The sequence below is a fragment of the Phocoena sinus genome, chromosome 8 (assembly GCF_008692025.1).
Source record: "Phocoena sinus isolate mPhoSin1 chromosome 8, mPhoSin1.pri, whole genome shotgun sequence".
Lineage (NCBI taxonomy): Eukaryota > Metazoa > Chordata > Mammalia > Artiodactyla > Phocoenidae > Phocoena > Phocoena sinus.
In genome coordinates, this window is record NC_045770.1 from 9,015,775 (window position 1) to 9,043,422 (window position 27,648).

Here is a 27,648-nt window from a genome sequence, read left to right on the forward strand (position 1 = left end):
ATATTTGCAGATGAAGCAACGGAAAAAGGATTAATCTCCAAAATATACAAACAGCTCACGCAGCTCAATACCAAAAAAACAAACAACCCAATCAAAAACTGGGCGGAAGATCTAAATAGACATTTCTCCAAAGAAGACATACAGATGGCCAACAAACACATGAAAAGATGCTCAACATCACTAATTATTAGAGAAATGCAAATCAAAACTACAATGAGGTATCACCTCACACCAGTCAGAATAACCATCATCAAAAAATAAACACTATCTGGGCTTCCCTGGTGGCGCAGTGGTTGAGAGTCCGCCTGCCGATGCAGGGGACACGGGTTCGTGCCCCGGTCCGGGAAGATCCCACATGCCGCGGAGCGGCTGGGCCTGTGAGCCATGGCCGCTGAGCCTGTGTGTCCGGAACCTGTGCTCTGCAAAGGGAGAGGCCACAACAGTGAGAGGCCCATGTACCGCAAAAAAAAATAATAAACACTGTCTTTTGATCCCAGTTTTCCTCCTTACTTTCCCTCAGTTGGTTCAGAATTTGGGGTGGGGAGAGAGAGGTATTATATACTGACCTTCTTAAACACTAACAGGTATGCTTATTGTCAACAAGTCTATCAGGTACTGTGGCAATTTACATTCATTCCCAAGAGCAGTATAAGTGAGTTCCGGCTGTTCCACATCATCCACTTAGTATTGTCAGACTTAAATTTTGCCAATTTATGAATGAGAAATTGTACCTCATTATTGTTTAATTTACATTTTCCTTACTGGGGAGGCTGAACATGTTTTTGCTGTTTGCTTATTGGACTTGGGTTTCCTCTTCTGCTCTTATTTTTTGTCTATTTATCTAATTTTTTCCTCTTAATGATTTGCAGGAATTCATAAAACTTTTTTGGTAAAACATATTTGAAACATACAAATAAGAATAAAGGATAATATTTAAAAATTCATGTTTCCATCACCCAGCTTCATTAAATTGTCTTATTTGTTTTTATTCATTACCTTATTTGCTTCAGATTAAAAAGAAAACAGAGAAACATCCACAATGGGCACTCTGTATCCATGGAGGAGTCCTGTAACCAAGCCCCAAGGATCCCGAGGGACAACTGTATACACCTGAGATCCTTTCGGTTCCCTTCTCCAATCCTACTCCCCTCCATTCCCCCCATAGTAATCACCATCATGAATTCGGTGTTTACCATATTCTCATGCATAGCTTTTATACCAAGTAGGAGTTATATTCAGGATACTAATCTTTGTTAATTTTATGCATTTTGAACTACAAATATCTCCTCTCGTTCTGTGCTATGTTCTTCACTTTGCTTATGTGTTTTTTGATATTTGAAAGTTTTAAATTTTAATGTGATCATGTTTATCAGATGTTTCCTTTATGGTTTGTGCTTTTTGTGTTATGTTTTAAAAATTCTTTCTCCATCTTTCCTGTATTCTTTTTGTGGATGTATGTTTTATCTCCTTGATGAATATCTATGGTCCCTTGAGGAAAGAAAGACTCATGATTTGTGTACTTCTTTCATCCTCTACGTAGTTAAGTCCAGTAACTCCCAACTGGTAGGTCAGAAACACCTGATTGATGGACAGTAGCTTGTTGTCTTTCTCTGCAGATCAGGCTGTAGCTGCTGCCCTCTTTAGTCACTATCTTGGGTCCTTTCCTTTCTTTTCCTTTTTTGTTTCATATCTACATTTCTCCTTCTCATTCTTTTACACAGGACTCACAAGTTTAGAAGAATATCAGTTGCAGCTGAAAACTATTAAAAATAAAGGGGATTAATTGGCTCATACAAGTGGAAAGTCCTCGGACTTCAGCTTTGATTCAGCAGGTCCTTGACATGATCACTAAAGGAACAGATACGATGTCTTTCTTTTTGCCCTACTTCTTACCGGGTCAGCTTTATTCTAAAGCTTGTTCTCCCTCACAGCCACATGACATTTTTATGTCTAATTTTGGAGGTGGGGTCTGTCCTGAGCATTGAGGATGGTAAGATGCATCCCTGGGCTCTTCCCATTAGATACGAATAGCATTCCTCCTCCCCACCCTGAGTGTGACAAGCAAATGGCTCCAGGCATTGTCAGATGTCTCCTGGGGGTGAAATCACCCCTGGTTGAGAGCTTCTATCCTAATTAGATAAGCTTAAATGGCATGTCTGGTCTTGGAATAATGAGAGCAGGCTGAGGGATGAAGGTGCTAATTGGCTTAAGCCGATCTGGATTTATTTCTAGAGCTGGCTCAACTTTTGGTCTGTGTTAATGAAGGGCAGAAATTAAAGGGAAAATCTAGGTACTAGTAGAAAGGGGGATGGTGGAAGTGATACTGGATAGTCAAGAAATGGCCACCCCCAGAAAAATCTGATATGAAGCCCAAAGTGATAGCTAAGTGACCCTTGCTACTCTTTCCTATTTTAATATTCGATAGTCAATCAAAGCTAAGCTCTCACCATTAGCTCTTCCATTATTATAGAAAGAGAGGGAAGGAGGGAGGGAGGGAGAGAGACAGAGAGACAGAGAGAGAGAGAGATCTGGTTTTTTTTTCACAAGAGCACTAATTTCATCATAAGGAAACCCCCTCATTACCTCATCTAAACATAATTATCTCCCAAAGGCCCCAAATAAATCACATTGGGGGTTAGGGCCTCAACATATGAATTTTGGAGGGGATGCAATTCAGTACCTAGTATTACTATTTGGAATTTTGGTAATTAGAATTCATTTAGAGAATAAATAGAAATGTATATTCTTCTGTTATAGATTAGCCCCTGATCGGCAGGTATGCCCATCATTGAATTTTTATGCAGATGACATTAGATGAAGAAAAGACTTTTTAGGGAATTCCCTGGCAGTCCAGTGGTTAAGACTTTGCCTTCCAATGCAGGGGGCACAGGTTCGATCCCTGGTGGGAAACCTAAGATCCCACATGCCTCGCGGCCAAAAAACCAAAACATGAAACAGAAGCAATATTGTAGCAAATTCAGCAGATTTTATAAATGGTCCACATCAAAAAGAAAAAAAATCTTTAAAAACAATTAGTGTTAAAATTTTTTTTTTAAAAATAGAAAAAAAAAGACTTTTTAAATGTGCAGATATGTCAGAGATTTTCACCTTACCTATCATAGGTTGGGTCCCCTGAGAATGGTTTTTTGGACCAACAGTTTAGCGAGTTTGAGTAGAAGTGATTGATAGGAGAGTATATTCAGGACCAACACCTGTAGGGATGGTAGGGAAGCAGGACTGGATAGGGGACGAAGTTGAAATGTGATAAAGTTGCAACACAGCCTCAGCCAGTCCTATGGCTGGCTGAGAGCTGGGCTGGCCCTTCAGAGTTGCTTCAGTTTGAGGCAAAGGGCCCAGTCCTTGTACCACTGCAGTGGCTAGTCATTAGATGCAAGCTGCCTCCAGCGAGGGTGCAATCTAGGCTGAAGCGGCTCCCAAATGCTGAAGGCAATTCCTAGAAAGGAAGTAGCCTTCAGTCCTGAAAAAGTGGGGTGGGGTGGAGGCAGGTCTGGCCAGCACACCATAGGCTTACGTTAGCCAAGCAATCTGAAAGCAAGTGACTCTAAACTCATCGTCAGGATTGCACTGCAGTGATCATGTTTCTCTACCAATCGCATGTTAGGTCTCCAGCCAAGCATGCTTTCTACTGTTTCAAAAACAGGTTTTTCTGATAGCTTCCAAAATCAGTTTAATGCCTGGTTTATCAAACTGAGCCCTCCTTCGCAGTAATATAATTTCACCGGAATAAAATGCCTTGGTTCTTGGTCAGCAGCCTCTGAGACAGGTGTCTTCAGGAAGAGAATGATGGCCAATGTTCACACCTTCTCCGTTATATCTGACCCCCTTGGGGTAGTGTGTTTATATAGTTCCTCTGGTGATTTCTTGGTCTTGGAGTGTTGGCCATCCTCTGCCACCGTGTTTGGTAATGAGTGTGGTGGCTCTTGAGATTTTAGTCACAGTGACATCATCACCTGGCAGGGGTTTGCTTTTTTGCTCTACACAACAGAGACTGGTTACTCCCAAGCACATTCCATTCACGAAAATAGTTTCACATTGTGAAATATTGTATTTTGCACGTTCAGTCTCTTCTGAGAGCCTCACAGGCATAAATAACTGTCGATCCCAGTAGCTCTATTTGTCTAAAGCACTTCAGATTGGAAATGAGTTTATTAACATCATAAATTGATACAAAATGGGTCATCATTATACGCTCCTTAGAGATAGATGGGAGAGGGAAAAGAGGACTAAAAATGAAGAGCCGAAGTGCTAGTCCTATGTTTGTAACCTGCACTTTAGAAATATCCTCAGACCAAGAGAGCTGCATGTGGGAAATTAGTACCTGGCTCCTGTATAACCTCCCCTCCTTCCCATGAAATAAGATCATGGGAAGAATTTCATAGGAGAAAAGCCGCAGTTGAAGAAAATATGGTACCTGTTGAAATGTTTTCAAATGTTAGGAAACTCAAACTCAAGTTGTTTTGAGGTACAGAGAGGAACTACTGGGTTAATTTTATTGAGAAATTAGGGAAGTCAGTGTTTCGTTTGCTTTAGAACAACAACAAAAGCGAATGATATTATTAAGTATGGAAAATTATTAAACATTGAAAGAAATGTTTGCTTAATTAGAAAATTTTGACATTGACCCATGTTCTAAAATATTTTTTTAAATGCAGTACTTTAAGATGAAGATTATTTTAAAATAAAGTGTTATGGGGACTTCCTTGATGGTCCAGTGGTTAAGATTCCGTGCTTCCACCGCAGGGGTCATGGGTTCGATCCCTGGACAGGGAACTAAGATCCGACCTGCCGCGTGGCAGGGCCCCCCCCCAAAATAATAATAATAATTTTTTAAAAAATTAAAATAAAGAGTTCTGGACTAGAATAAATGTATGAAAAGGCAAACATATTTTGCTAAAGGAAATCTATTCTGATTTAAAAAAGAAGTGAATGATATATGTTTAGAGGCGGAATGACAGCAACAATCAGATTCTTATCTGGGCCTCATCTCTCACTCACAGAGACACGGATCGAGCTCCGTACACAGTGCAGCAGAGAGCACGTCCCTCCAGATTATACTGGACTTATATTTATTAAAGAGGACTGATTGATGATCTTGATAGAAGGTTGCTATCCTCTAGGTACAGTGTTCATACGAACGTTTTATGAAAAATTCACGTTCACGAACTCTCACACGTGGCTGCTCACAGAGCAACATTTTGCATGTATTTTGAAAACAGTTTCCGTGTTTTCTCTCTCACACGATTTTCATATTCTCCTAGACTCCAAAGCTCTTTCTTTTGGGAGATTCCCCTGTTTGCATTGCACAGCTCCAAGGAACACCGTTCACATTGCAATTTCTATGGCAGGCGACTTAAATCTCTACGTGCCTGTGTTTGTTAACCCCTCCTTCACTGCTTTAACTATTTCCTTTTTTCTCGGTGCTTCCCTAGCCTTTGGTTTTGACAAAAAATTTAATAAATGGCGCGGTGTAGTGAGAAGCCATGTGGATTAAAGTACTGTGATGGGTATTTGTTGTTTGCTGCCCGGCATCCATTATCCCTTCCTCCTGACATTACTCTGTTTCCTTCAAGGAACTTCAAATTGCCTTGACTTTCACCCAGGTGACCCCTTACCCCAGGGGCAGGATCTGACGGTGATCGGTGTACTCCAATTAGCATATTCTTTTCCCCAGATCCCAATGATCCATTCAGGGATGGATGTATAACCCAATCAAAGATAGTTTGACAGAAGGGATATCTGTTAGGACTTCTCCCACTTCTGTTTAAGCCACCAGAAATAATTCACCCTTTCTGGCTGCATGTTAAAAAGGCTGTGAACGAAATAGTAAATCCCTATTCTCCAAGAGCATACGTTCCAGCAGCAGGAAACAGGCAGTAAACAGATTGGATGGAATGGTGTTCAGAAACAAGGAGAAAAATTAAAAAGGTAAGGAAAAGTGGTTAGAGAGGTAATGGGAGGCAAGATCTACATAGAACTCTGTAGACCGTTATCAAGACTTTAGCTTTGACTCGGAGTGAGATGAGAAACCACTGGGGGTTTTAGGAAGAGCAGTCACATGATATGACATAAATTATAACAGGACATTCTGGCCTCTGTGTTGAAAGGGGAAAAGAATGGAGGTGGGGAGATCAGTTATGACAGCTACGAGGCTGTAGTTTATTGAAATATTGGTTCCAATTCTTCACTCCTCAATAGAATTCAATCTAGAGAGAGAGGGAAGCATATCTATAAAGAAATTGTGAGTGCAGCTTTTGACACATGGAGCTGACTAGAGTCAAACACACAGAAAACCCACAAAGTTTCTTGGAAAAGTTTATTGGCAAAGCATTGCCAACAACTAAAAGAGGCTGAGGGTGTGCAAGATGTAAACATCTTTGTACTCTCGGTTTTCTACAGACAGGAATCAGGTTGAGACACATCCATCCAAAAGGGTAATTTTCCAATGCCCTTTCCAAGGAAATATGTATGGAAGATGATGGAAAAAGAATGATTGCCTAGATTGTAGAAATAAGAGCTATGGAGACTAGTCATTCTTAGGGAGCAGAACCAGCGCTTAATCATGAAACATTATCTCCCCTCCCCAAATAGAGGAACCTGAGGACCTTTGCTCAGTGGGATTTTATAATTGGTTTGGACCAGTGACTGCTATTTGCTTCCATTATTCTCCTTTATAAATGAGAGTACTTTTTAGTGGTTATGTTATCCCTGTCCATTAGCTGCGGTATGTTGGGCGTATGAGAAGACACTTGTTTTTTTTTCTTTTTCTGGCCACGCCACACAGCTTGTAGGATCTTAGTTTCCTGACCAGGGATCGAACCCACGCCCTCGGCAATGAAACCACTGGACTGCCAGAGAATTCCCAAGACACTTGCTCTTTTAATTCATAGGTCTCTACATCAAGAAGAGCCATATCAGGACCTGATGTGGATCCTGGACTTCAAGGATTTGATGGATCTTTTAGGGGCCGTGGGATAGGAATGAATGTATTTTGCATGTCAAAAGGACGTGAATATTTATAACCAAGAGTGCAGACTGTGGTAGATTGAGTTATTGGTTCCTCACAACTCTTCACTACCTCTTCATAGTAGTACTATGCATACACGAGGCCTTTGCCACGGTTGCCTGGTAAGCAGTGTATTTCCTCACCTCTTGACTTTGGGCTCGGTCACATGACTTTGTTTGGTCAATGGGATGTTAGTGGAAGTGTTAGGAGCAAAAGCTTGAAATATTCTCCTGTGTTGGTTTTTCCTGCTTGTGCTTCTGTGACCACCATGAAAAGAGCATTCCCCGGGTAGCATTTTCAGCGTGGGCTCTGAATAGGACACATGAAGCAAAGGGACTGCAATTGACTCTTGGGCTCACAGCTTGAAGCAGACCTTCCCCAGCTAACCCACAAACCCTTAGCTTAGAGCAGACCTGAATCTACTCTCAAGCTTGAAGTCCAGCGCAGCTCAGCTAAAGTCTACACGGATCTACAGGTCCATGAGAAAAAATAATTGTTTTAGATCATTGAATTTGGAATGGGTTGTGCAGCATTAGTGTGGCAATGACCAATATAGAGGTAATTGCAGTAATTCATGAGAGAGCTGATGGGAACGAGGACCAGGGTGGTAACAACAGAAGTGGTCAGATTCTGGGTATATTTTAGCGACTGAGTCCACAGGTTTTGCTGATAGACTGTAAACGGGGTGTGAGAGAAGGAGATGAGTTGGGGATGAATTCTAGGTTTCTGGCTTGAGCAAGCAGAAGACTGGAATGGCCATTTTTCAGAGATGGGAAAAACTGAGAGAATTGAAGATTTGAGGGGTATTTTCAGGAGCACAAACATGCTACTGGACATGTTGTTTGAGTTGCATATAAACATCCAAATAGGGATGTGCAGTACGCAGTTGATTATACAAGTTTGGAGCTGGAGTGGAGAAAGGTCCAATATATGCAGGTGCGCATCTGGGAGTGATCAGTATGCAGGTGGCTTTTAAAGCCGAGACTGGATGAGATTCACAGGTAAGTATGATCACTTGAAAAGGGGTCCAAGGACTGAGCCTCGGGGCATTTTAGTATTTGGTGGTTGAGGAGTTGAAGGATTAGCAGCAAAGGAGATTGAGAAGGAGCAGCCAGAGAGATAAGAGGAAAATCAGACACATGCAAATAAAGTATTAATTCATATGTATGGTCCTAAGACACCACAACCATTACTCTTCTACATTCTCCTCTTTCTTTCCCTTCTCCACCAAAAATATCACCATCCCTAGATTTGTGTGTGTATGTGTGTGTGTGTGTGTGTGTGTGTGTGTGTGTGTGTGTGTATACTGACTATATGGAAGGCACAGTTTCAATCACTTCACATGTATGTTAGAATTATTGAAAAAGTTAACTGGTATCTTTTTTTGCCCCACTATATATTCACTGGGAAAAAACCTTTTTCTCTTCTGGTCTTCTCTCCAGGACAGGGAAGTCAAGTCTTTGCCTAATTTGGAGTCCCCTTGATAATCTTCCAAGCAGGATGAATTTGTTTGGGGTGGAAAGTGGTTAGATTGGAATAGGTGCTTTGAATGGAATGAGGGAATGAAGAGCTGGAATCCTGGAAGACAGTTAAATTTTTTCTCTCTAAGCCTGGGAGAAGGGGGTTAAGGATGGGTGGAAGGGGTCCATTGGGTATTAGAGACTTGTGTTTAGCTAGCACATAGCTCTCTATTGGCAGTAAGACCTTGGAAGAGGGATGGCTGCCTGGAGGTGAGTGGAGATCAGAGGATGAATGTCACAACCTGGAAATCACTGGCATAAGTCGTCTGTATTTGGGTGGAGAAGATCACTTCGGTGAACTTCTGTTGTAGAGCCTAATAAACGCTCTGATAGGAAAGGGCAATCGGGTAACTCAAATGGGGTACCTTTCTGCTTTGCAAAAAGAGAATGTCTGACTGAGCTTAAGACAAGGATCTCAGTGTATGCAGTTGATGTGCATAACATACAGCTGGTTTTAGAAGCTCTTCAAGTCTGAGCCGCCCAAGCATGTTATTGAGCTTTGGGGAATAATGGCTGTGTGACTATGAACTAAGAGAGATCTCACCCAGCCTGGGACATCCACTGTGGTGCAGACAGGAATATTAACCAGCCAGGACGTTACCTCAGTCTGCTGCTCATAGACGGCAACAATATTAATTAAATGTTAAGACTCCACTTTCTCTCCATTTTGTTTTGGGAAGGGAACTGCATCTTTTGGTCTAAGACATGAACCCTGCAGTTTCTTGGATATTCTAGGGAGGGGAAGCCTCAAAAAGGGAAAACTGAACTTTCTAAAAATAAGGCACCAGCAGCTTGAATGGTTCATTGAAAAAAAAAAAAAAAAGACATAGGCTCCTGAGTTTGTGAAATAGGTATTATCATTTACACATTAAAGAAACTTGGGAAGTTTTAGCTAAAGAAGAGAGCATTTATGATGTTATGATAACTTTTGTTTTTTGCAAATGTTATGCATTAGTCTTATTCTGTGTGGTTCTGGAGAGCAAGACAATAAAAAAAAAAAAAGAAAACTGTCAACAGCTGCGTGAGTGTAAGAGCAGATATTTACTACTAAATCCCAGCACGTGAATTGTGCGCGATACATTTTTTTCAATAAAAGACTGCATACATGACAAACGAAAACCAATGGGTGAAACTTACAGGGAGACAGATTTTTGACTCAACTTATCTTCTAATAATTTGAGTTATTCAAAAACTAAATGGACTATCCTTGAAAAGCAGTGGAATTCTCTACTACTGGGAGTGAAAGAGGAGCCAAAGGACTATTTTTCAGGGATGTGATAGAGAGGAGTTACTCATTAGATAATGGTTAAATCACACAGCCTCTGAGATCTCTGAAAACTCAGATACTCCAGCTTTGTAACTCTAAATCCAAGGGTCTCTAGACATAGACTTGGGAGAAGTATAAATAAGACTCATGATCTCAGAGAAGTCTTCAAGAGGCATGCGTTCAATGGCATGTTTATTAAACACGTGCTCGCGACAGATTTTCACAACAGCAACAAATGTTATTTCACTACCTCAAATCTCACTTATTAAGAAAAAAAATAAGACAGTCACAACAAGGTTGATGGATTTGGATTTTTTCGTGTTTTCTGGGGGGTAAAGCCAGTCTTCTCACTCATTTTCCTCTGTTTTTTCTTGAAGAGCACTCGATTTCATTTTCTTTACCTTCTCTCTGGCTAAGTGTCCCCGGAAGGCTGCCTGGATTTTGACAGCAGCATTTTCCTCCATGTCCTTGTCTTTTTCAGAAGATTCATTCTCAGAGAGGAGAAAAAGTAAAAGACTTCTTAAGCATCTCGTATTTTGATGCTATAAAAATAAGTGTATAAACTTAATCAACTTAGGGATGTAACAATCGAGATGGGTTGCTTCCTGAAGGAATTTTATATATCATCACGTTGTATATGTACCAAACGGTGAATGCCAAAATATCAGACATCTTGTTTTGTCACTCTTTGATATGTCTCTGCAATAAAAGATCATTGCCAACTTCTTCCCCGCAAAACAGTTCCTATTCAACAGCTTCCTATTTAACATTTTTTGGGGGAAAATAAGTGAGAATCCTTGAAGCAGGGTAAAAATGCCAAGAAGGGGCTTCCCTGGTGGCGCAGTGGTTGAGAGTCCGCCTGCCGATGCAGGGGACACGGGTTCATGCCCCGGTCCGGGAAGATCCCGCATGCCGCGGAGCGGCTGGGCCCGTGAGCCATGGCCGCTGAGCCTGCGCGTCCGGAGCCTGTGCTCCGCAATGGGAGAGGCCACAACAGTGAGAGGTCTGCGTACCGCAAAAAAAAAAAAAAAAAAAAAAAATGCCAAGAAGAATAGTAAATGTGCTGTTTCAAAATAATCATGATTACACAAAATGGATTATTTTTAATTTCTCAATGATTAGCTAATTAAAATCATACATTTAAAGTGAAATGCCAAAGAGGAATCCATTTAGTCCAATAAAATCAGTTTTAAGATGGTTGCTTGAATTTTTGTACACAGCTTCCTTTTAAAAAAACATTTAGGTATAATTTACAGATAGTGAAATGCACAGATCTTAAGTGTACAGGTCAATAGATATATAGCTTTTAATATATTTTTTAAATTAAAAAAGTGATACATATACATTTAAAAATTTAAATACCACTGGTAGTGAAAGTTTTCTCCATTTTCCCAAATCCTATACCTAAAAGGTAACCCATCATTATGGATTGAGTATATATATCCTTCTAAAATTTCTCTATATACAAATGTATTCATATGGGTATATATTTGCCTTTTTATTAAAAATATGAGATCATGCTGATCACAATGTCCTGCAGCTACTTTTCCCAGGTAACAATGTATCTTGGTTCCCTTTTTCCTTTTTTTTATGTTATTCAGTATATAATTCTGCCTATTCCTATTTTTTTTTTTATGATACCATTGTAGTCCATTGTACTGATATACTTTGATTTATTTACTCATTCTCCTACTAATGGACCTTTGGGTTGTTCAACCACCCCCTCCCCCCATGACAAAGAGGCAAATCTATCTCTTAAACTTTATTTTTATTTATTTATTTATTTATTTTTGCGGTACGCGGGCCTCTCACTGCTGTGGCCTCTCCCGTTGCGGAGCACAGGCTCCGGACGCGCAGGCCCAGCGGCCATGGCTCACGGGCCCAGCCGCTCCGCGGCATGCGGGATCTTCCCGGACCGGGGCACGAACCCGCGTTCCCTGCATCGGCAGGCGAACTCTCAACCACTGTGCCACCAGGGAAGCCCCTAGCTCTTAAACTTTAATATGCAAACAGATTGGTATAAAATCCTCTGAGATGATGCCCTAATGTGGGCAAATGAATTACGCTGAAGTTGGAAATCAATGGGCTCTCAATTCAAAGTCATAAAAACCTGTGTAAGGGCACCTATTAAAGATGTAAGGAGGGCTTCCCTGGTGGCGCAGTGGTTGAGAGTCTGCCTGCCGATGTAGGGGACATGGGTTCATGCCCCGGTCCGGGAAGATCCCACATGCCGCGGAGCGGCTGGGCCCGTGAGCCATGGCTGCTGAGCCTGCGCGTCCGGAGCCCGTGCTCTGCAACGGGAGAGGCCACAACAGTGAGAGGCCCACGTACCACTAAAAAAAAAAAAAAAAAAAAAAAAAAAAAAAAAAGATGTAAGGAAATGACACTACCTTCCTTCTTTCCTGACCTCCCACTGCATCTTATGCTAATGTTAGGCTGAGTTGCACTGATATAATTCTGAGATGACTTATAAAGATTATAAGGTAAACTTATGACCCACTGGGTAGGAAGTAAGGTATTCCTGGAGGGGGATTGCCCTTTTTGGGTGTCAATTATTGGGTAACTAACTGGGACATTAATACATGAAAAGAAACTCAGAAGTTTGGCCTTCAACACTGTAGACTGTGAGTTCTTCTTTCTCACTAGGCTTGGTCCTCTTGAATCTGGACTATGAAGCATATAGGCAGTGACATGCTGGTAAACGTTTAAAAACTGGCTCTCCAGAAAAAAAAATTGGTCCTGATTTGTAGTATTTATCATGATCTTAATACTCCCACTGTGGCTGATTTCAAGCTATCAAAGTGATATTATTGAACATGGGGTTGTGTACATATGTGCACAACTGTCTCTTAAGAGCTGGCTTTAGCACACCACTGAATATAGGCATCTTTGAGAGTGGACCGAGCCTAACCCACTGTTGCTTGGATGTAGGCTGTCAGGCAGGAAGTCATTTTTGTAGAGCGAAATGCATGGAAGATGAGTAGGACTCATTGTGTAGAGCCATTTTATTTGGCTGTATGCAATTCCCCATGAGCTTCCTTTTGTTATGTCTGAACCTTTACCACTGTGTGGTGATGACAGCGTCAATTAGTGAAAAGTTCCTGAAGTGGAAGTTGAATCTGAGGGATGAAGACTGAGGCTGTATACCCTGAGAAAACCATAATTCAAAAAGACACATGCACCCCGAATGTTCACTGCAGCACTATTTACAATAGCCAGGACATGAAAGCAACCTAAATGTCCACTGACAGATGAATGGATAAAGAAGATGTGGTACATATATACAATGGAATATTGCTCAGCCATAAAAAGGAACAAAATTGGGTCATTTGTAGAGACGTGGATGTACCTAGAGACTGTCATACAGAGTGAAGTAAGACAGAAAGAGAAAAACCAATATTGTATATTAACACATATGTGTGGAATCAAGAAAAATGGTACAGATGAACCTATTTGCAAAGCAGAAATAGAGACACAGACGTGGAGAACAAATGTATGGACACCAGTGGGGGGAAGGGGTGGGATGAATTGGGAGATTGGGATTGACATATATATACCACTGTGTATAAAATAGATAACTAATGAGAACCTGCTGTATAGCACAGGGAACTCTACTCAGTGCTCTTTGGTGACCTAAATGGGATGGAAATCCATAAAAAAGGGGATATGTGTATACACATAGCTGATTCACTTCACTGTACAGCAGAAACTAACACAACATTGTAAAGCAACTATGTCTCAATAAAAAATTTTTTAAAAAAAGACTGAGGCTGTGATTTTTGTCTGTTCTTCCCCTTGGGGAGATTTTCCCATCCGTAATCTTCTTCCATAATCTTGGAAAATAAGATTTTATTTTTAAGGGGAAGAATGAGTTTTCCTTTATAAGAGGCATGGCTAAAACTGATCCACCAGTTAGTATATCACTGGTGCTAGTTATCTAAAAAGCAAAATCATGATTTTAGCAATATGGATGACAGACTGGATTCATATTTGGAGGATAATTTTAAATTGAGGGATGTCATTCTTTGTAGGAATCCAATAGTACATGGAAAATACAACTTACTAAGGCTGTCACCTCTTTCATAGATGTCTGAGACTTTTCTTTTCCAGGCTCACATTTCTCCAGTGGTTCTTGCTCCTAGAGGGGAAAGGGCCAAATAGACAATATTTCCAAAACAGTAAAGTCTTGGATCAAACTGCTTAAAGGTAATTTAATATTACTTTAAGTTATTGATAAGTGGTGGGAATTAAACACATTTTTTAACAAGGAAAGTAGGTTGGGAAAAGGGATAAAAGAAAACTCTCAAGGGAATATGCATAAACAAATATTAAAGACCAAGGAATTGGTTAAAAAAGTTTGATCTTTTGTTTTTGGAATGTGTATAATATTGTTTTATATTAAAAACAAACCATTGTCTTATACTAAAAGTTGATATGATGCTGTAATGAATCCTGAACAAGGAATAAAAAAGAGGTGCCAATAGTTTCTCAAACAGGAATGAAATAAATGCTATTGTATTCCATAGTATGAGGTCAAGTTGACTTTTTAATGATGTTTGTAGATTAAAAACTGAGTCAAAGAAGTAAGTTTTGCTGTAGGGAAGGATTTAAATAGAAAAAAAGGGAAACCAGCTCCATCTATTTTGACATGGTTACTGAAATATTACTCCAGAATAGAAGCATGGTTAATTCAAAACCTTATGGGAAGAGCTTCTTTAATTCATAAAACATAAACTTAAGCACATATAAGCTAATCAAATAAAGCCTTTAGAATTCAAAAGAGAAGAAAAACCACTCTAAAATTGCTATATAATAAGATTTAAAATTTTTCAACATTATTCCTTTGATTTCAATAAAACATGAACACAGAGAATCTAGTTAAATGGAAATAAACAGAACACCCCCATATCTAGCAGGCACAGATGGATGGAACTTCACTTTTGAATTCATGGAATAAGTGACAGGGGGATTTCCTCAGGAAATCCCCAAAATCTACTGTGCAACACCATCAGGATTTGACCTTTGTTAACTCCTTTTAATTCTAATATCTGCTGCTGCTTCATGGCTAATGTATTATCATACTTGCTTAGAGTACTGCTTCTCAGACTTTAATGTACCTGCAAGTTAACTCCTTTTAATTCTAATATCTGCTGCTGCTTCATGGCTAATGTATTATCATACTTGCTTAGAGTACTGCTTCTCAGACTTTAATGTACCTACAAGTTACTGTGTGGATCTTGTTAAAATTTAACCTCTACCTGGGGTAGAGCCGGAGATTGAATTTCCACCAAGTTGCCAGTTGGAGGCAATGACGCTGGATCACACACAGCCTTTCTCAACCGGTGTTCCTCATTGGGATCATAGAACACAGAATTCTTGAAGTGATTATTTTTCTCAGTTTTCCAAAGGATGGTACATAAATAGAATCATTCTAGATACAAAGAAGAGACATTGATTCCTTACGTGCAATGGATGCCTTTGGCTTAGGGCTTAATTATTTTGAGGCGTCTTGGTTGAGAAAGACTGGTTCTGAGAATGCTGCTAAAGAGAAGATAGATTCTTTCTCTGAACAGATTGGCTTAATAGAGAAGACTCTATACCATTACCATCTTTAATTCTAATCAGTCTTTTGTAAGACATCAATGATAATGAAATAATTGGACAAACAGCGCTTTATTTTATGAAATATCATCCATTAATTCAACCAATATTTATTGGGTATCTGCTATTGTAAGCACTGTGATACTCAATAACATTGGAACAACAAATGAAAGTAATTATTCTTTCACTGTCAAGTACGTGTTTCCTGTTGATCATCTTTAAATTTAAGCTAAGTACTGTACACGATGCAGATACCTTAGAAAAGAATTTCTTGCCAGAAAAAACAGCACAATCAAAAAGGTTCATAAGATATTTGTGATGCTTCTCACAATATTCATGATTTTGGGAGATCCCAATAATCTCTGTATCAGAGACAGGGAGAAGAATTAACCAAATCCAATAGCTTCACGGGACCATACCTTGAATGCATGGTTGTTATAGAAGCGGTCATCTACCTTAGTCCCCCATTCTGCTGGATCAAAGTTGGTTTCTAAATAACAAAAGTATAATAATTTCAGACTTACTTTGAGTTCATTAAAGTAAATGTAGACTAGTAACATAAAATGTTTTCTTTTTCAAATTATAGGTCCTTTACTGCCAGTCAAAAATTTTATTGACGCTGTACACAGCCTACTGCTGTAGATATAACCAGTGATTATTAAATATATGATGATGAATTAAACATTAGATGAACCCTTGAGGATATTTAGAAAGGCAGTTAAAAAACCTAAATGCTGCTTTCAGAGTTTACAGTAAAATGGGAGAGACAGAGAACAAATGCTAATACTTAAATATAAGTATAGAAATTTATCGTTATATAATTATGGAAACTTATTATGTATTAGCAAACATGGGGGAAAATGTAACAAAAATAAATGTTAAATAGTAAGGAAGTTTGGAAAAGTGAAGGATGGGAGAAGTTTTTAAAAATTAGGCATATTATGTAGTCAGTTGACATAGAAGTATTTAAACAGAATTTTTCTTTAACTTTTCATTATGAAGAATTTCAGACTTAGAAAGTAGAGAGAATAATAACAAATTTCCATGAGCACATTACTCAGATTCAACAATTATAATCTCATGATTGATCTTATTTTATTTGTAACTTCACTCACTTTCCTGCCCTTCCTTCTGATTATTTTCAAGCCAATCTCAGGCATCCTACTATCTTATCTACAAATACTTGCTTCAGTATACGTCTCTAAGATATAAAGCCACAATACCATTATCACACCTAAAACTACTAACAATAATTCCTTAATATCATCAACTATCCAAATTTCTCCCATTGTCTAATATATTTTTGTTTATTTGTTTTTTTACTGCTGATTTGTTCAAATCAGGACCCAAACAATGGGCACACAGAGCCTTTTGTTATGTCTTTTAAATCTCTTATAACTGAAACCCTACCTCCCAGCCCACATTTTTTTCCTTGCAATTTATTTGTTGAGGAAATTGAGTCATTTTCCCTTTGGAGTTTTCCACAGTTTAGATATCTGATTTCATTCCCACTATGATTTTTTTACCAAGTTCCTCTGCCTTTGAATTTCCTGTAGATTGCTAGTTAGATCTATATGTCTTATCTGATTCAGGTTTGAGGTTTTTTTCCCCAAGGATACTTCATAAGTAGTGCAGTATAATTCTGCCAGGAGATATATAATATCTGGTTGTTTCTCTTTATACAATTTTTATGGGCCCATTGATGATGACTGCTTAGATCATTTCTTTAGGGTTGCAAAATGGCAATGTTCTAATTTGATCATTACTTCTTTATTTCTGGAGTACTCAATAAAAAATACTTTCTCTGTTTGGTTACCCTGAAATACAGTTCTTACATAAAAGGCAGGTTAAACGTTTGATTCTTTTCCTTTATTTACCAGTTTTCAGATTAATCAGTTGGTTCCTTAGGATCCTCTCAAAGAGTTTTCTTGGTTTTTTTTTTTAGTAAATAATTATGAACTAATGAATATTTAACAAATTGAACGAATTTCAATCCACTGCATTTATTAATCTTATTGATGCTCTAATTGTCCAAAATTGGCCAGTAGGGGCTTATTCAGGTGCTCAGATGTTCCTGAGTCCTTTGGAAACAACTCATAATCTTTGCAGTTTTCCTATTTTCTGGTATGGCAAGGTGTTGAGGCTCATCTTGCATATTTCCTGCCCAGTTTATGGGATTGGTTAGTTCTCCAAGAAGCTCTGGTTCCTGGAAGATGGTAGCTGGAGGCCAAAGTCTAGGGACTAGGTGCTCACTGGTACTGGGTTGGTCATTGTTTTGAGGCCTTTAAAAAATATAGAGAGCTAGAAAATAATACTTTCACTTTTCAAAGAGAAAATCTATCATGAGGTCTGATGATATTTTTCAATTCAAATTTAGAATTATGGGATTTTTATCAACTTCTTTCATTTTTATATTTGTATGTCATTTTTCTTACACTAAAAATCCTATTCCTAATAACAGTAGGATAGTTACTTATTTGCTATGTTCTACAATATATAAAAATTACAGAGTAGGGCTTCCCTGGTGGCGCAGTGGTTGAGAGTCCGCCTGCCGATGCAGGGGACACGGGTTCGTGCCCCGGTTTGGGAAGATCCCACATGCCGCGGAGCGGCTGGGCCCGTGAGCCATGGCCGCTGAGCCTGCGCGTCCGGAGCCTGTCCTCCGCAACGGGAGAGGCCACAACAGTGAGAGGCCCGCGTAACGCATAAAAAAAAAAAAAAAAAAAAAAAAATTACAGAGTAACTGTACTATAATATTATTAAATATTATTATTTTCAGTGATGACTGAAAACAATTTAAGATTTCTTTTTAAAACTTCATTTTATTTTTAGGCTATATCCACCAGGAATGCACAAAGTACTGTGTTATAAAGTCTCTTGAAATAATTCTTTTTTGTGCGGTTATGTTACCCATTTAATACTAGTTAGGTTCATTTGTTTCACTTTGCTTCTAAATTTAGAAATTGCTTAACAATTAAAAAATTTAATTCTATTTTATAACTATGTGAAACATATATGATTCTGAATTTAAGATGTATTCAGACAAGTCTAGCTTCTATCCTGTTCCCTCTGCTCTCTGTTCCTTCTCCTGCTAGAGGTAAATGTTTTTTTGCTTTTTTTTTTTAGAGGTAAATGTTAATTTTTAAAAGATTTATTCTTCCGTTTAAAAAATATAAATGAACAGTTATGTATTCATATCAACACCTCTTTGTTAGATAATTGGTAGCATACTAAATACATTTTTTTCCACCTTACTTTTTTCACTTAATATATCCTGAGGGTCACTGCATAACATCATAGAGATCTTCCTCGTTCCATTTTCGTTTGTTTGTTTACAGCTATACATTACTCAGTAGTGTAGATGTACTCAAGTTTATTCAAAAAATCCTCTATGATGAATATTTGGGTTGCTTCCTCAAGTGACAATAAATTGTAAAATGATTAAAAATGGAATGTTTATTTGCTTGTGACTATTTCTAGTCATCTTTACTACTCTGTTGGAACACTGTAATCAAAAGTAATGATGACAGCTTAAACAAAATGGTTGTTCTAGTCAGGGTTTTTAATAGAAACTTATAGCTGTAATAATTCTCATTTTGACCAGTGGGTCAGGTCTTGATTGTCATGAACTGTCAAGGCTGGGAATTTGGAAATTTTATTTATGGAAGTGAAGAAACTCTGCTTTAGCTCTCAACCAAAGAGTCACTGTTGGCAGGAATCTTAGTCTCTGGACAGGGTGGGACCTTGGAAATATAGAAAAAGAATATAAATTACCTTCCCAAGCTGGAAGTTCACTTTTCAAAGCAGTTTTTCTCTGTGCCTTTATTGAGGAACAGTTTCATATACCCCTGTGAATACCAACTTATTGGATCTAAGGAGTACAGAATTTTTTTTTTACAACACTTAATAATACTTTCAAGTAAAAAGAGTCAAAATGTAAAGAAAACCATAAACTCTCCTCCCAAGAAGAATAGACAGTCAACTGCCTGGGAGGCATAGGAACAGCATGTTGGAAAACAGACAGCTAGAGTGGGTGCTCTCCTGAGCTCCCCTTCCACCCCACGTGTCCATGAGAAATACAAAGAAGAGGGTCTGAGTGATAAACAGTAATCTTCAATAATGTGAAATAATGTGATTTAAGAGAGCCTGTCAAAAAGGCACATGCTGTTTCAAATAGCAAGAACTGTTAGTTGAAGATACCTGCCCCATAAAGGCTTTCTGTGGAATAGGAATGGTCTTAAGCAGGTCTCACCATAATCAAATGCTTAGTCTCTTATTTTTTAAAAAAGCCGATTTTAAAAAAGCTTACTCTCTCTTTTCTCTAGAAGATTCTCAAAATATGCTGCTGCAAAAGCTGGTATATTGTCCGGTTGCTCCCTCAGAATCTCGCGTGTGAGCCCTTCAAGAAGATTCCCAAATCCTTGTGGAATTCGGTAGTGGGTGTTGGAGAATGGAATCGACATCTCCTTGGGAGGAACTGCCTATTGTACCTAGAGATTCATTAAAGAGTACTGTCTTTAAATTTGTCTAATTTTACTTGTATAATCACAACTATGACAAGAAATTACTTCTGAGACTCCAAATTTCCGGACTTCAGTCCTTTTTTTCCCCAACACAGCCCAAGTCCATCCATTTCTTCCAAAGAGTTTTGAATTTTTCCATTATTAGAATATTAAAAATATTTAATAGGTGAAATTATTTTTTAAAAATAATTTCCTCCCTCTTTGTCTCTAAAATGGTAATTTTTCCTATCCCACAAGAATTTAGAGAGAATGATTGTTAAAAATTCATCTTAGGGCTTCCCTGGTGGCGCAGTGGTTGAGAGTCCGCCTGCCGATGCAGGGGACACAGGTTCGTGCCCCGGTCCGGGAAGATCCCACATGCTGCAGAGCAGCTGGGTCCGTGAGCCATGGCCGCTGGGCCTGCGCGTCCGGAGCCTGTGCTCCGCAACGGGAGAGGCCACAACAGTGAGAGGCCCGCGTACCGCAAAAAAAAAAAAAATTCATCTTAAACTGCCGAAAAGACCCTGTTTAAGGTCTAAAATTAAAAAAAGAGAGAAAAAAAACTAGTCCTTGTTATAGAAATTAATTTGTCGAGTGAATTAAGTTTCACACTTAGTCGTTCCCTTAGCTTCCACTTCTGAAGCATGACCTACAATGCCTCGTTGAAGCATCTATATACTCTGGAAGGGGCAGTGGGGACAGAGCGGCTGGGGGCAAGGTCATGATTTTGCAGTTCCAGCCTGCAAAGTTTGGGGATGCTTACATTTTCTGGTTTTGTCTCGACCCGGTCTTCGCTTCCTGTCTTGGAATACAAGGGTCAGATAAGGATAGCTGCTAAGCAGCGGGATGGGCTACTGAGTCTGCAAACAACACTCAGGGACCTGGCCCGTTTGTGAGAGTATCAATGCCGAATAAGGCCGGAAGCCGTGGTAGGGGTCTAGGTGGGGGACTAGTCGGTTTAATGAGGCCGAATCTATAGAGTTTTACCTTCTTATTTTGAGGGAACAGGAAATGAGGCATTGAGTCATTCTAGGGTTGTGAAAAGGAAAAGACTCTGAACTAACGTGGGGAATGGAGGGCGGTCGGAGGGGGAACACAGGTCTAGTCGGGGGCGGCACGGCGAGGATCTGGGATTTCGGACTCGCTGCTTGGCTCCCAGTCTGCCCTAGGCTTCCCGGAATGCGGCGGGGATCCTGAGAGAATACGAGAGGCGAAGGGAAAAGGCGAGATCTCGATTTCCGAAAGGAAATGGGGTAAACCGCCTCACCTCTTAGGTCTCTCAGAGCTGGAGCTGATGGTTCAGGTTGTGTTTTCTCGTTGCCGGGAAACCGTGTTTTGTTTTGTTTTTTCCATTCAACTACGGCGGCCGAGGAGAGGCACGGGCCCTCCCGGAGGCCGCGGACAGCTTCGCGGACTGAACGGCCTGGGAAGGGCGGAGTCAGGCCTTTTCCGCCCTGAGCAGGCCCCGCCCACGGCCCCGCCCCCGATGGCGTCCCCGCCCCGAGGCCTTCGCTGTGGTGAGGGCTCCTCACAAACATGGTCGCGCCGGGATTTGTGTTTGGGCTCGTGCTGCCGTTACTCCTAAGGGCCGACGCAAGTGCAGGTGAGGCGGCCGGGCTCGGCCCGACCCCTGCCCGTCCGTCAGCCTGCGCGGGCTCCGAGATACCGCGTCCTCCGCAGGACCGCCCCCCGCGCCCTCCTCTCTAGCTCCGGGAAGGAACTCCGGGTAGGAGCCGGGTTCCACCACCCGGGCCTCGGTTGCGGGTGTCTGCTGGGCAGGAGCCCCGGCCTGTCCGCTTCCTCCACTGCCTTCCACCGCCCCTATGTTGCAGCATGTGGGGCAGCGGGAGAGTTGGGTTTGTCTAAGGAGGGGAGGCCCAAATGTGCCCAGACCGAGGCCCTCAGTGTCTGAATAATTGCAGGGGAACTCGAAGGGGAGGGGGCGAAACTAGTTAGATAATATTTGGAAACTGGTGACTGAGTCATCCAAAACATTTCAGTGCAGCCCCCTCAGTGGTGCCCCTGGGGAGGGTTTGCTTCAGGCTGGGTTGCTTGGGGGAATTAAATTTTCCTAGTTTAAGTGGTGATTAGGGCTAAGGCATACAACCCCCTCACTAGCTCAGAGTATGTAAGACTCAGCTTTGGTTCCTGCTGCAGCTCGCAGACACTGGTGGTGGGATAATATGCATGGCATTGGGGAGGAGGATGACTCACTTTGACTATTGTCCAGGTCATATCGTGTCATTTGAATACCCCAGACTGGATGCTGCGTCACAGAAAAGAAATGAAAGTTGAGGTCGGAGAACAGAGTGTAGCAAAATGACTGCACTACCTAAGAACCTGCAAAGTACCCAGATGCAGACAAACCGCAGGCCTTAAGTGGTTTTTCAGGGTTTAACAAAAGTGAAAACTAGCAGCAGCTTATATCATTTCCTGAGTCATCCCCACTCAGTGACCTTTGAGTCCAGTATATGAGGTGGGGAGAAGGGAAAGAAGAGAATAGGGCCCTTATTCTATTAATTTTTCTGTTAAAGGCTGTTAACTTTAACATCACTATTTTATCTTTGCCTTTGGGTCATATTGTTACATCACCTTCATTAACAATGACTTTATTTTTTAATTTATTAATGCTCTAAATTTTCTTCCCTTATTTGGTTGCATATCCTGACTTCTTTCCTTCAAATCATTCCCCCTGTGCTCATGTTTATCACGTAATAGTTGAAATGTGCAAACATGTATGTAGCAATGATAAAATGAACACCCAGAGGCGCTTCACCCAGCTTAAGAACTAGAACGTTGCCAGTTTTATTGAGACTACATGGATATTCCTCCCTAGTGCATCCACCGGTTCCTCACCAGAGGTAACCACTGTCCTAATTTTGTCAGTCTACTTTTAACTTCCCAGAACACTAATTCCTGTTTTTCTACTCCAACACCCAAAGGAAACATTGAAGACCTAAAAAAAAAATCAAATGTTGTGTCTTTTATTTGACAAAAACAATTACCAGTCCCACCTCCTTTCTTGTTCTCCTGTTTTGTCCATTGCTCAATTCCTTGATAATGTTCCACTGTCTATTCTTATCAGCTTGGAATGTGAGCTTTATAAGAACAGGGAATATGACTTGTCTGTGATTTATCACCAGTATCTAACTGTGGCAGAGTGGAAATTGCAGTGACTTTGGAATCAGGTGGCTTGATTTCTTGTCCTGTCTTAAACTACCTATGTGATTTGAGGCCAAAGAAGTTTAACATCTGTACTGTGTTTAGCTTTCTGCCTGACACAGTTACTCTTCCCAGTAGAATGTAAGCTCCCTGCTGGCAAGGATTTTTGCCTGCTTTTTTTTTCTTTCTTTCACTGTTACATCCTCAATGCTTAAAATTGTGCCTGGCACACAGTAGGCATCTTTAAGTGTTTGTTGAATGAATTAATGCACAAGCTATTTTAAAAAATTACCTAATCTACTTGGGTCTCAGTCTGTTGATCAGTAAATAACGTGATTATACCCCAGGGTGTAAAAGATTCTTTCCACCTCTAAAATTCTTTAACTCAGAATAGAGCCATGCACAAAGAGGTTCGGTGAATGTGTGTTGTCGAAAACAGACTGACTGGGAAAAGTATTTTCCCCAACATTTGAGAAGGTGGCCGCACACCTCCAGAGCCCCTTATTCGCCTGGGTTCATGCCTGCGGTAGCCAGTTTTCTTCAATCCCTTCCCCACCCCATCCTCTTTCTGCTCAGCTCTTAGACCTTTGGTTTATCAGGTTTTGTTCCATATAAAACACTTACCCAAGACAAGGCCTTCCCACACATGCGCCTCTTCCCTTCCCTCCAACGTGCTTATGCAATTCTGGGCTGTTGTAGTCTCTTCTTAGAGCGTTTTGCTCCTGGTAGCTGTGCATCTCCAGCCCAGTGGGTCTTCCGGATGATCTTTGATTGTCATGTAGGTTTTATGATGGAACAAACTCCTAAGAGAGAGCTGAGGATGTCTAGGGACTGGGTTGTTATTCGAAGTGCAGGAAAAATAGGCCACCAAGTCTGTGTAGGAGACCCCATTAGCTGTGCTGCCCTGTTAAGTATAGCCTAAGGGGCTGTCATCATTGTAGCTTCCAGGGGGGAAAATGTCAACTTTGTTAGCTCTGTTTCTCTTTCCTGCCAATCATTTTTGTTTAAAACCCTTTAAAAAAATCTTAATTTTGTTAATTATTTTCTTCTAGGGAGTTTTGTCTGTTTTGTTCAGACAAATTGGGATATAACTTTAAAAAGTTTTTTTTCCGCCTGATGAAGTTTTGATGAGGAACCCACTGAGATAATTTGGATAGGTGCTTGTTATTAATAAAATACTTCGATATAGGCTGGATGTTAAAAATAGGAATGATATCGTTAAAGTGAATTCTTATTCAGTCTTGTTAGTGACTGTCTAGAATAGAATCCACAGTTTCAAGTGCTCGTTCTCTTTTTGTATAATTTAGCTTGTGAAATGGGTGAATTGCAACAAAAGACCTTTTGTTCAGACACTTTGACCTTCTGTCTCTCACTGACCTTATTTTTTGCATCTTAATTTATCTGAATTTACCTTAGAAGGAAGCAGACTTGTTGCAGATATTCATAAATGTTTATTTAGAATTTTCAGTGGGTTGTCAAAAAACAGGATAAGGAGAATTATTGAGGGAAATTGACACTGAGAGGATGGAAAGGGGGAGATAAAGAGGGGGGAAAAGTTTAGAAAAGGCTGTGTTGAAGAGAGGCAGCCTTCTTTATTCCCAGCTATGAGGAGTGAGAGTGGTAATAGGAAGTAGGGAAAGGAAGTGGTTTATTTTTCTCATAAATACCGTCTGTGAGGTGCATAAAAAGAGCATTTTGGTGATTTTGGGGGGAGAGAGTCAAGCGTTTGGGCCAAGCCTTAGAGCAAAGGAAGATGAAGAGCTTTGAAGGGGAGGAGGCTTGTGGTAAATGGGTTGCCCTAGGCTTTTTGAGTTTTCCTTATTGGTCATCTTGTACTGTGATGCATATTGCTGGAAACTGTTCTTGTTATGTTGCTTAGCTAATTAGGAGGAATAAGCTCTCACTTTAGAAAATTAAAAGGACTGGTTATCTTCAAATTCTCATGTATTAAGACTGTATGTTCCTTGCCATTTAACCAGATTCAATCTGGTGATGAATCTCTCCAACGATGCTCTCCTAAGTGTTTGCTAAATTTTTTAGATGTTGGTTTTCGCTTTGCTTCCTACATCGATAATTACATGGTGCTGCAGAAGGAGCCTGCAGGGGCAGTGATTTGGGGCTATGGAGTATCCGGAGCCACAGTGACAGTGACTCTGTGCCAAGATCAGGAAACCATCATGAAGAAAGTGACCAGTGTGAAAGGTAAGACAGGCCATCCTCCGCTCAGCTTTTGTCTTCTTCTGCCACCTGCTGGATGATCTGAAAATGAATCCTAATAGTCCAGCTCAGGTTATCCATCCATCCATCAATCCATCCATAAAAGTTCTTTGAGTATTTACCATGTGCACTGAGGATACAAAGAAAAATAAGACCAAGTCAAAGTCTCTCTCCTCAAGGAGCTCATGGAATAATGGGAATAGACACCAAGCCATGTAGTGCAGTGTGATAGGTGCTCTGGTGGAGGTGGATATGGGGTATCATGGGATACAGAAGAGAAACATCTAACTCAGATCGGATGGTAAGGGAAGGTTTCCACTGAAGGTGACATTTGAACTGAATCATATATAAAAGAGAGGTAGTATTGAGGAGGGGTTAAGAACCTAGGCTCTGGGATTCACCGTCCCCATTCAGACCCTGACTCTGTGGCTTAATGGCTATATAACCTTGAACATGTAATTTAACATCTCTGTGTCATAATTTCTTTATTTGTATAGCAGTGATAATAATAATATTTAGGATTATTGTGAGGGTTAAATGAATTAACATATCTGACGTACTTAAAACAGTGCCTGGCACACAATAAGTACTGAAGACGTATTAGCTGTTGTTATTTTTGTTACTATTATTATTATAATGTTTAGTCAGTCACTCAAATATTTACTGAGTGCCTACTGAGTACCAGATACCGTGCCAGGTACTGGTTATGCAGTGATGAGCAAAGCAGATGTGGTCTCTCCCCTCATGAAGCTTATGGATTTGAGGAGAGACAGAAAAATAAGAAGCAATTACAGTTAAGTGTAGTAAATGCCACAATTGGGAAGTATAGAGTGCTATGGGAGTGCTTAAGAGGGAAAATTAACTTAGTCTAAGGCTTATTTTGAAAGGTGAGCAGAGCGAGCCAGGTAGAGGGAATAGCCTGGGCAAAGGCATGGAGGCGTGAGTGAGCCTGGGTCACTGGAGGAATGACAGGCAGGTTGGTTTTTCTGGACCACTGGGGTGTGTGACCGGTGGTGGATGGCAGGAGATAAGGTTGGAAATGTAGGGAGGCTAGTTTGTCGTTGCTATGGAGCGTACACTGTACTTTGGATAGATGGATTTTAAGCAGCAAAATAACACAGTCCAATCTGTATTTTAGAAAGATTACTGTGGCACCACTGTGGAAGAAGGATTGGAGATGCATGAGACTAGAGGTGGTGGGACCTGTTAGCAGGCTGTTATGATATTTAGGCAATAGACATTGAAGGCTTGACCCCAAATAGTGGCTAATTCTCAAATAGGTGAGAATTAGCAGTTAGCAGGCTTCACAGCAGAGACATCCTAAAAGGAGTCTGTGTCTAGAAGAGATAAAGATGTTAAAAAAAAAAAAAGAGAGAGAGAGAGAGATAAAGATGTATAAGATAACGTGGGGAGGAGCTCAGAGTTACTGGATGCAGGAAGGTGTGTTCAGGGCTGGGTCAAGTGGAGACCTGGTTGTATCTTAGTTAGAGGTAACTAGGGAGCTATGGGATGTTGAGGTGAGAGTCAGGTGAGGAGGCTTCTCTGCGGGGGTGGAGTTAAGGTGGAGGCTGGTGGTTTGATAGGGACTTGAATATATATGTGACAGCGAAGCTTGTGGAAATTTTATTGGCCCCTGAAAACAAGGATTACCTGATTCGTTTTGTCAATATACGGGACTGATATCCAATCCAGAGCGATCCAGATGCTGGTGCAGACTTTTAATAATTCATTTCCATTCAGCAAACATTAAGAAATACTAAGTACCAGGCATAGATGCAAGGTAAGTGCTTCTAGTTCTTGGGTTTTAATTCTTTTTAAGGTAAGAAGCTTATTGGGTGAAATTCAGAGACCTGAAAGGGAAGCTTAAGCTGATTGAGAAGTTGTTCTCTGTTAGATTTAAATGCTATTGGTGACTTGTAGGATACACCGAAAATGAAGAATTCAGGAGACTAGCAGTGCTTTCTTTTTTCTTTTTGTGTTGTGTCCATCTCAGAAATGAGCAGTACGGAGTACAGATAGTGGTACTCTCAGTAAAAAGACATTGATTTAGAGATCTAAAGAATTGATGTAATTGTTTAAAAACAATAAATAGGATTTCTTTTCCTTAGTGCTAAAAAATAGCATTACCAGTAAATATTTAGGAGACAGAGACTGTACAGTGTCGTAGAAATAGAGAAAGCACATAATACATAGCATTTCAGTTTTTAAAAATACTCTTGTGCATTATTTTTAGTTTTTTCCCCTTCATGGCTGTTGCAGGGCCAATATTTGGAGTGTCCAGAGACGAGACAAGAGGGTAGGTGGTGACGAGAAGGAATAAAAGGTAATAATTAGGGGATGAGCCCCTCTTCTCCT

General features: G+C 40.3%; 2 protein-coding genes across 11 annotated transcripts in view; one reads left to right on the plus strand and one right to left on the minus strand.

The window, feature by feature from the left end:
- Window positions 1–9,973: 9,973 nt before the first annotated feature.
- Window positions 9,974–21,308, minus strand: SPA17 (sperm autoantigenic protein 17). Of its 2 annotated transcripts, none has more exons than XM_032640582.1 (5): window positions 21,182–21,308; window positions 19,722–19,902; window positions 15,832–15,902; window positions 13,875–13,949; window positions 9,974–10,302 (listed from the first exon to the last, which is right to left on the minus strand). In XM_032640582.1, the coding sequence occupies exons 2-5, from the start codon at window positions 19,873–19,875 to the stop codon at window positions 10,159–10,161; spliced, it is 444 nt and encodes a 147-aa protein (XP_032496473.1). In that variant the 5' UTR covers window positions 19,876–19,902; window positions 21,182–21,308; the 3' UTR covers window positions 9,974–10,158. The 2 variants fall into 2 exon arrangements, with proteins under 2 accessions (XP_032496473.1, XP_032496474.1); XM_032640583.1 differs by lacking the exon at window positions 21,182–21,308 and adding an exon at window positions 20,979–20,996.
- A 109-nt stretch (window positions 21,309–21,417) lies between these two features.
- Window positions 21,418–27,648, plus strand: part of SIAE (sialic acid acetylesterase) — a 37,545-nt gene continuing 31,314 nt past the window's right edge. For 7 of the 9 annotated variants that reach the window (XR_004350996.1, XR_004350997.1, XM_032639363.1 and 4 more), the window contains exons 1-2: window positions 21,418–21,517; window positions 25,117–25,278. Coding sequence is in view for 5 of the 9 variants with exons in the window: in XM_032639363.1 (XP_032495254.1) it covers window positions 21,451–21,517; window positions 25,117–25,278 (229 nt within the window). In the remaining 4 variants the exon portion in view is untranslated. Of the gene's footprint in view, window positions 21,518–25,116; window positions 25,279–27,552; window positions 27,617–27,648 lie in introns of those variants that run through there. The other 2 variants (XM_032639369.1, XM_032639368.1) reach the window with 2 other exon arrangements.

What these genes read in the sequence shown, in the direction of transcription:
- SPA17 (XM_032640582.1), bottom strand. Translation starts at nt 19,875, where the DNA reads ATGTCGATTCCATTCTCCAACACCCACTACCGAATTCCACAAGGATTT. An exon ending in TCTTCTAGAGAAAAGAGAGA is followed by an intron (nt 15,903 to 19,721) that starts GTAAGCTTTTTT and finishes TTTGTTATTTAG; the next exon opens with AAACCAACTTTGATCCAGCA. An exon ending in TGAAAGAGGTGACAGCCTTA is followed by an intron (nt 10,303 to 13,874) that starts GTAAGTTGTATT and finishes CTCCTCTCTGAG; the next exon opens with AATGAATCTTCTGAAAAAGA.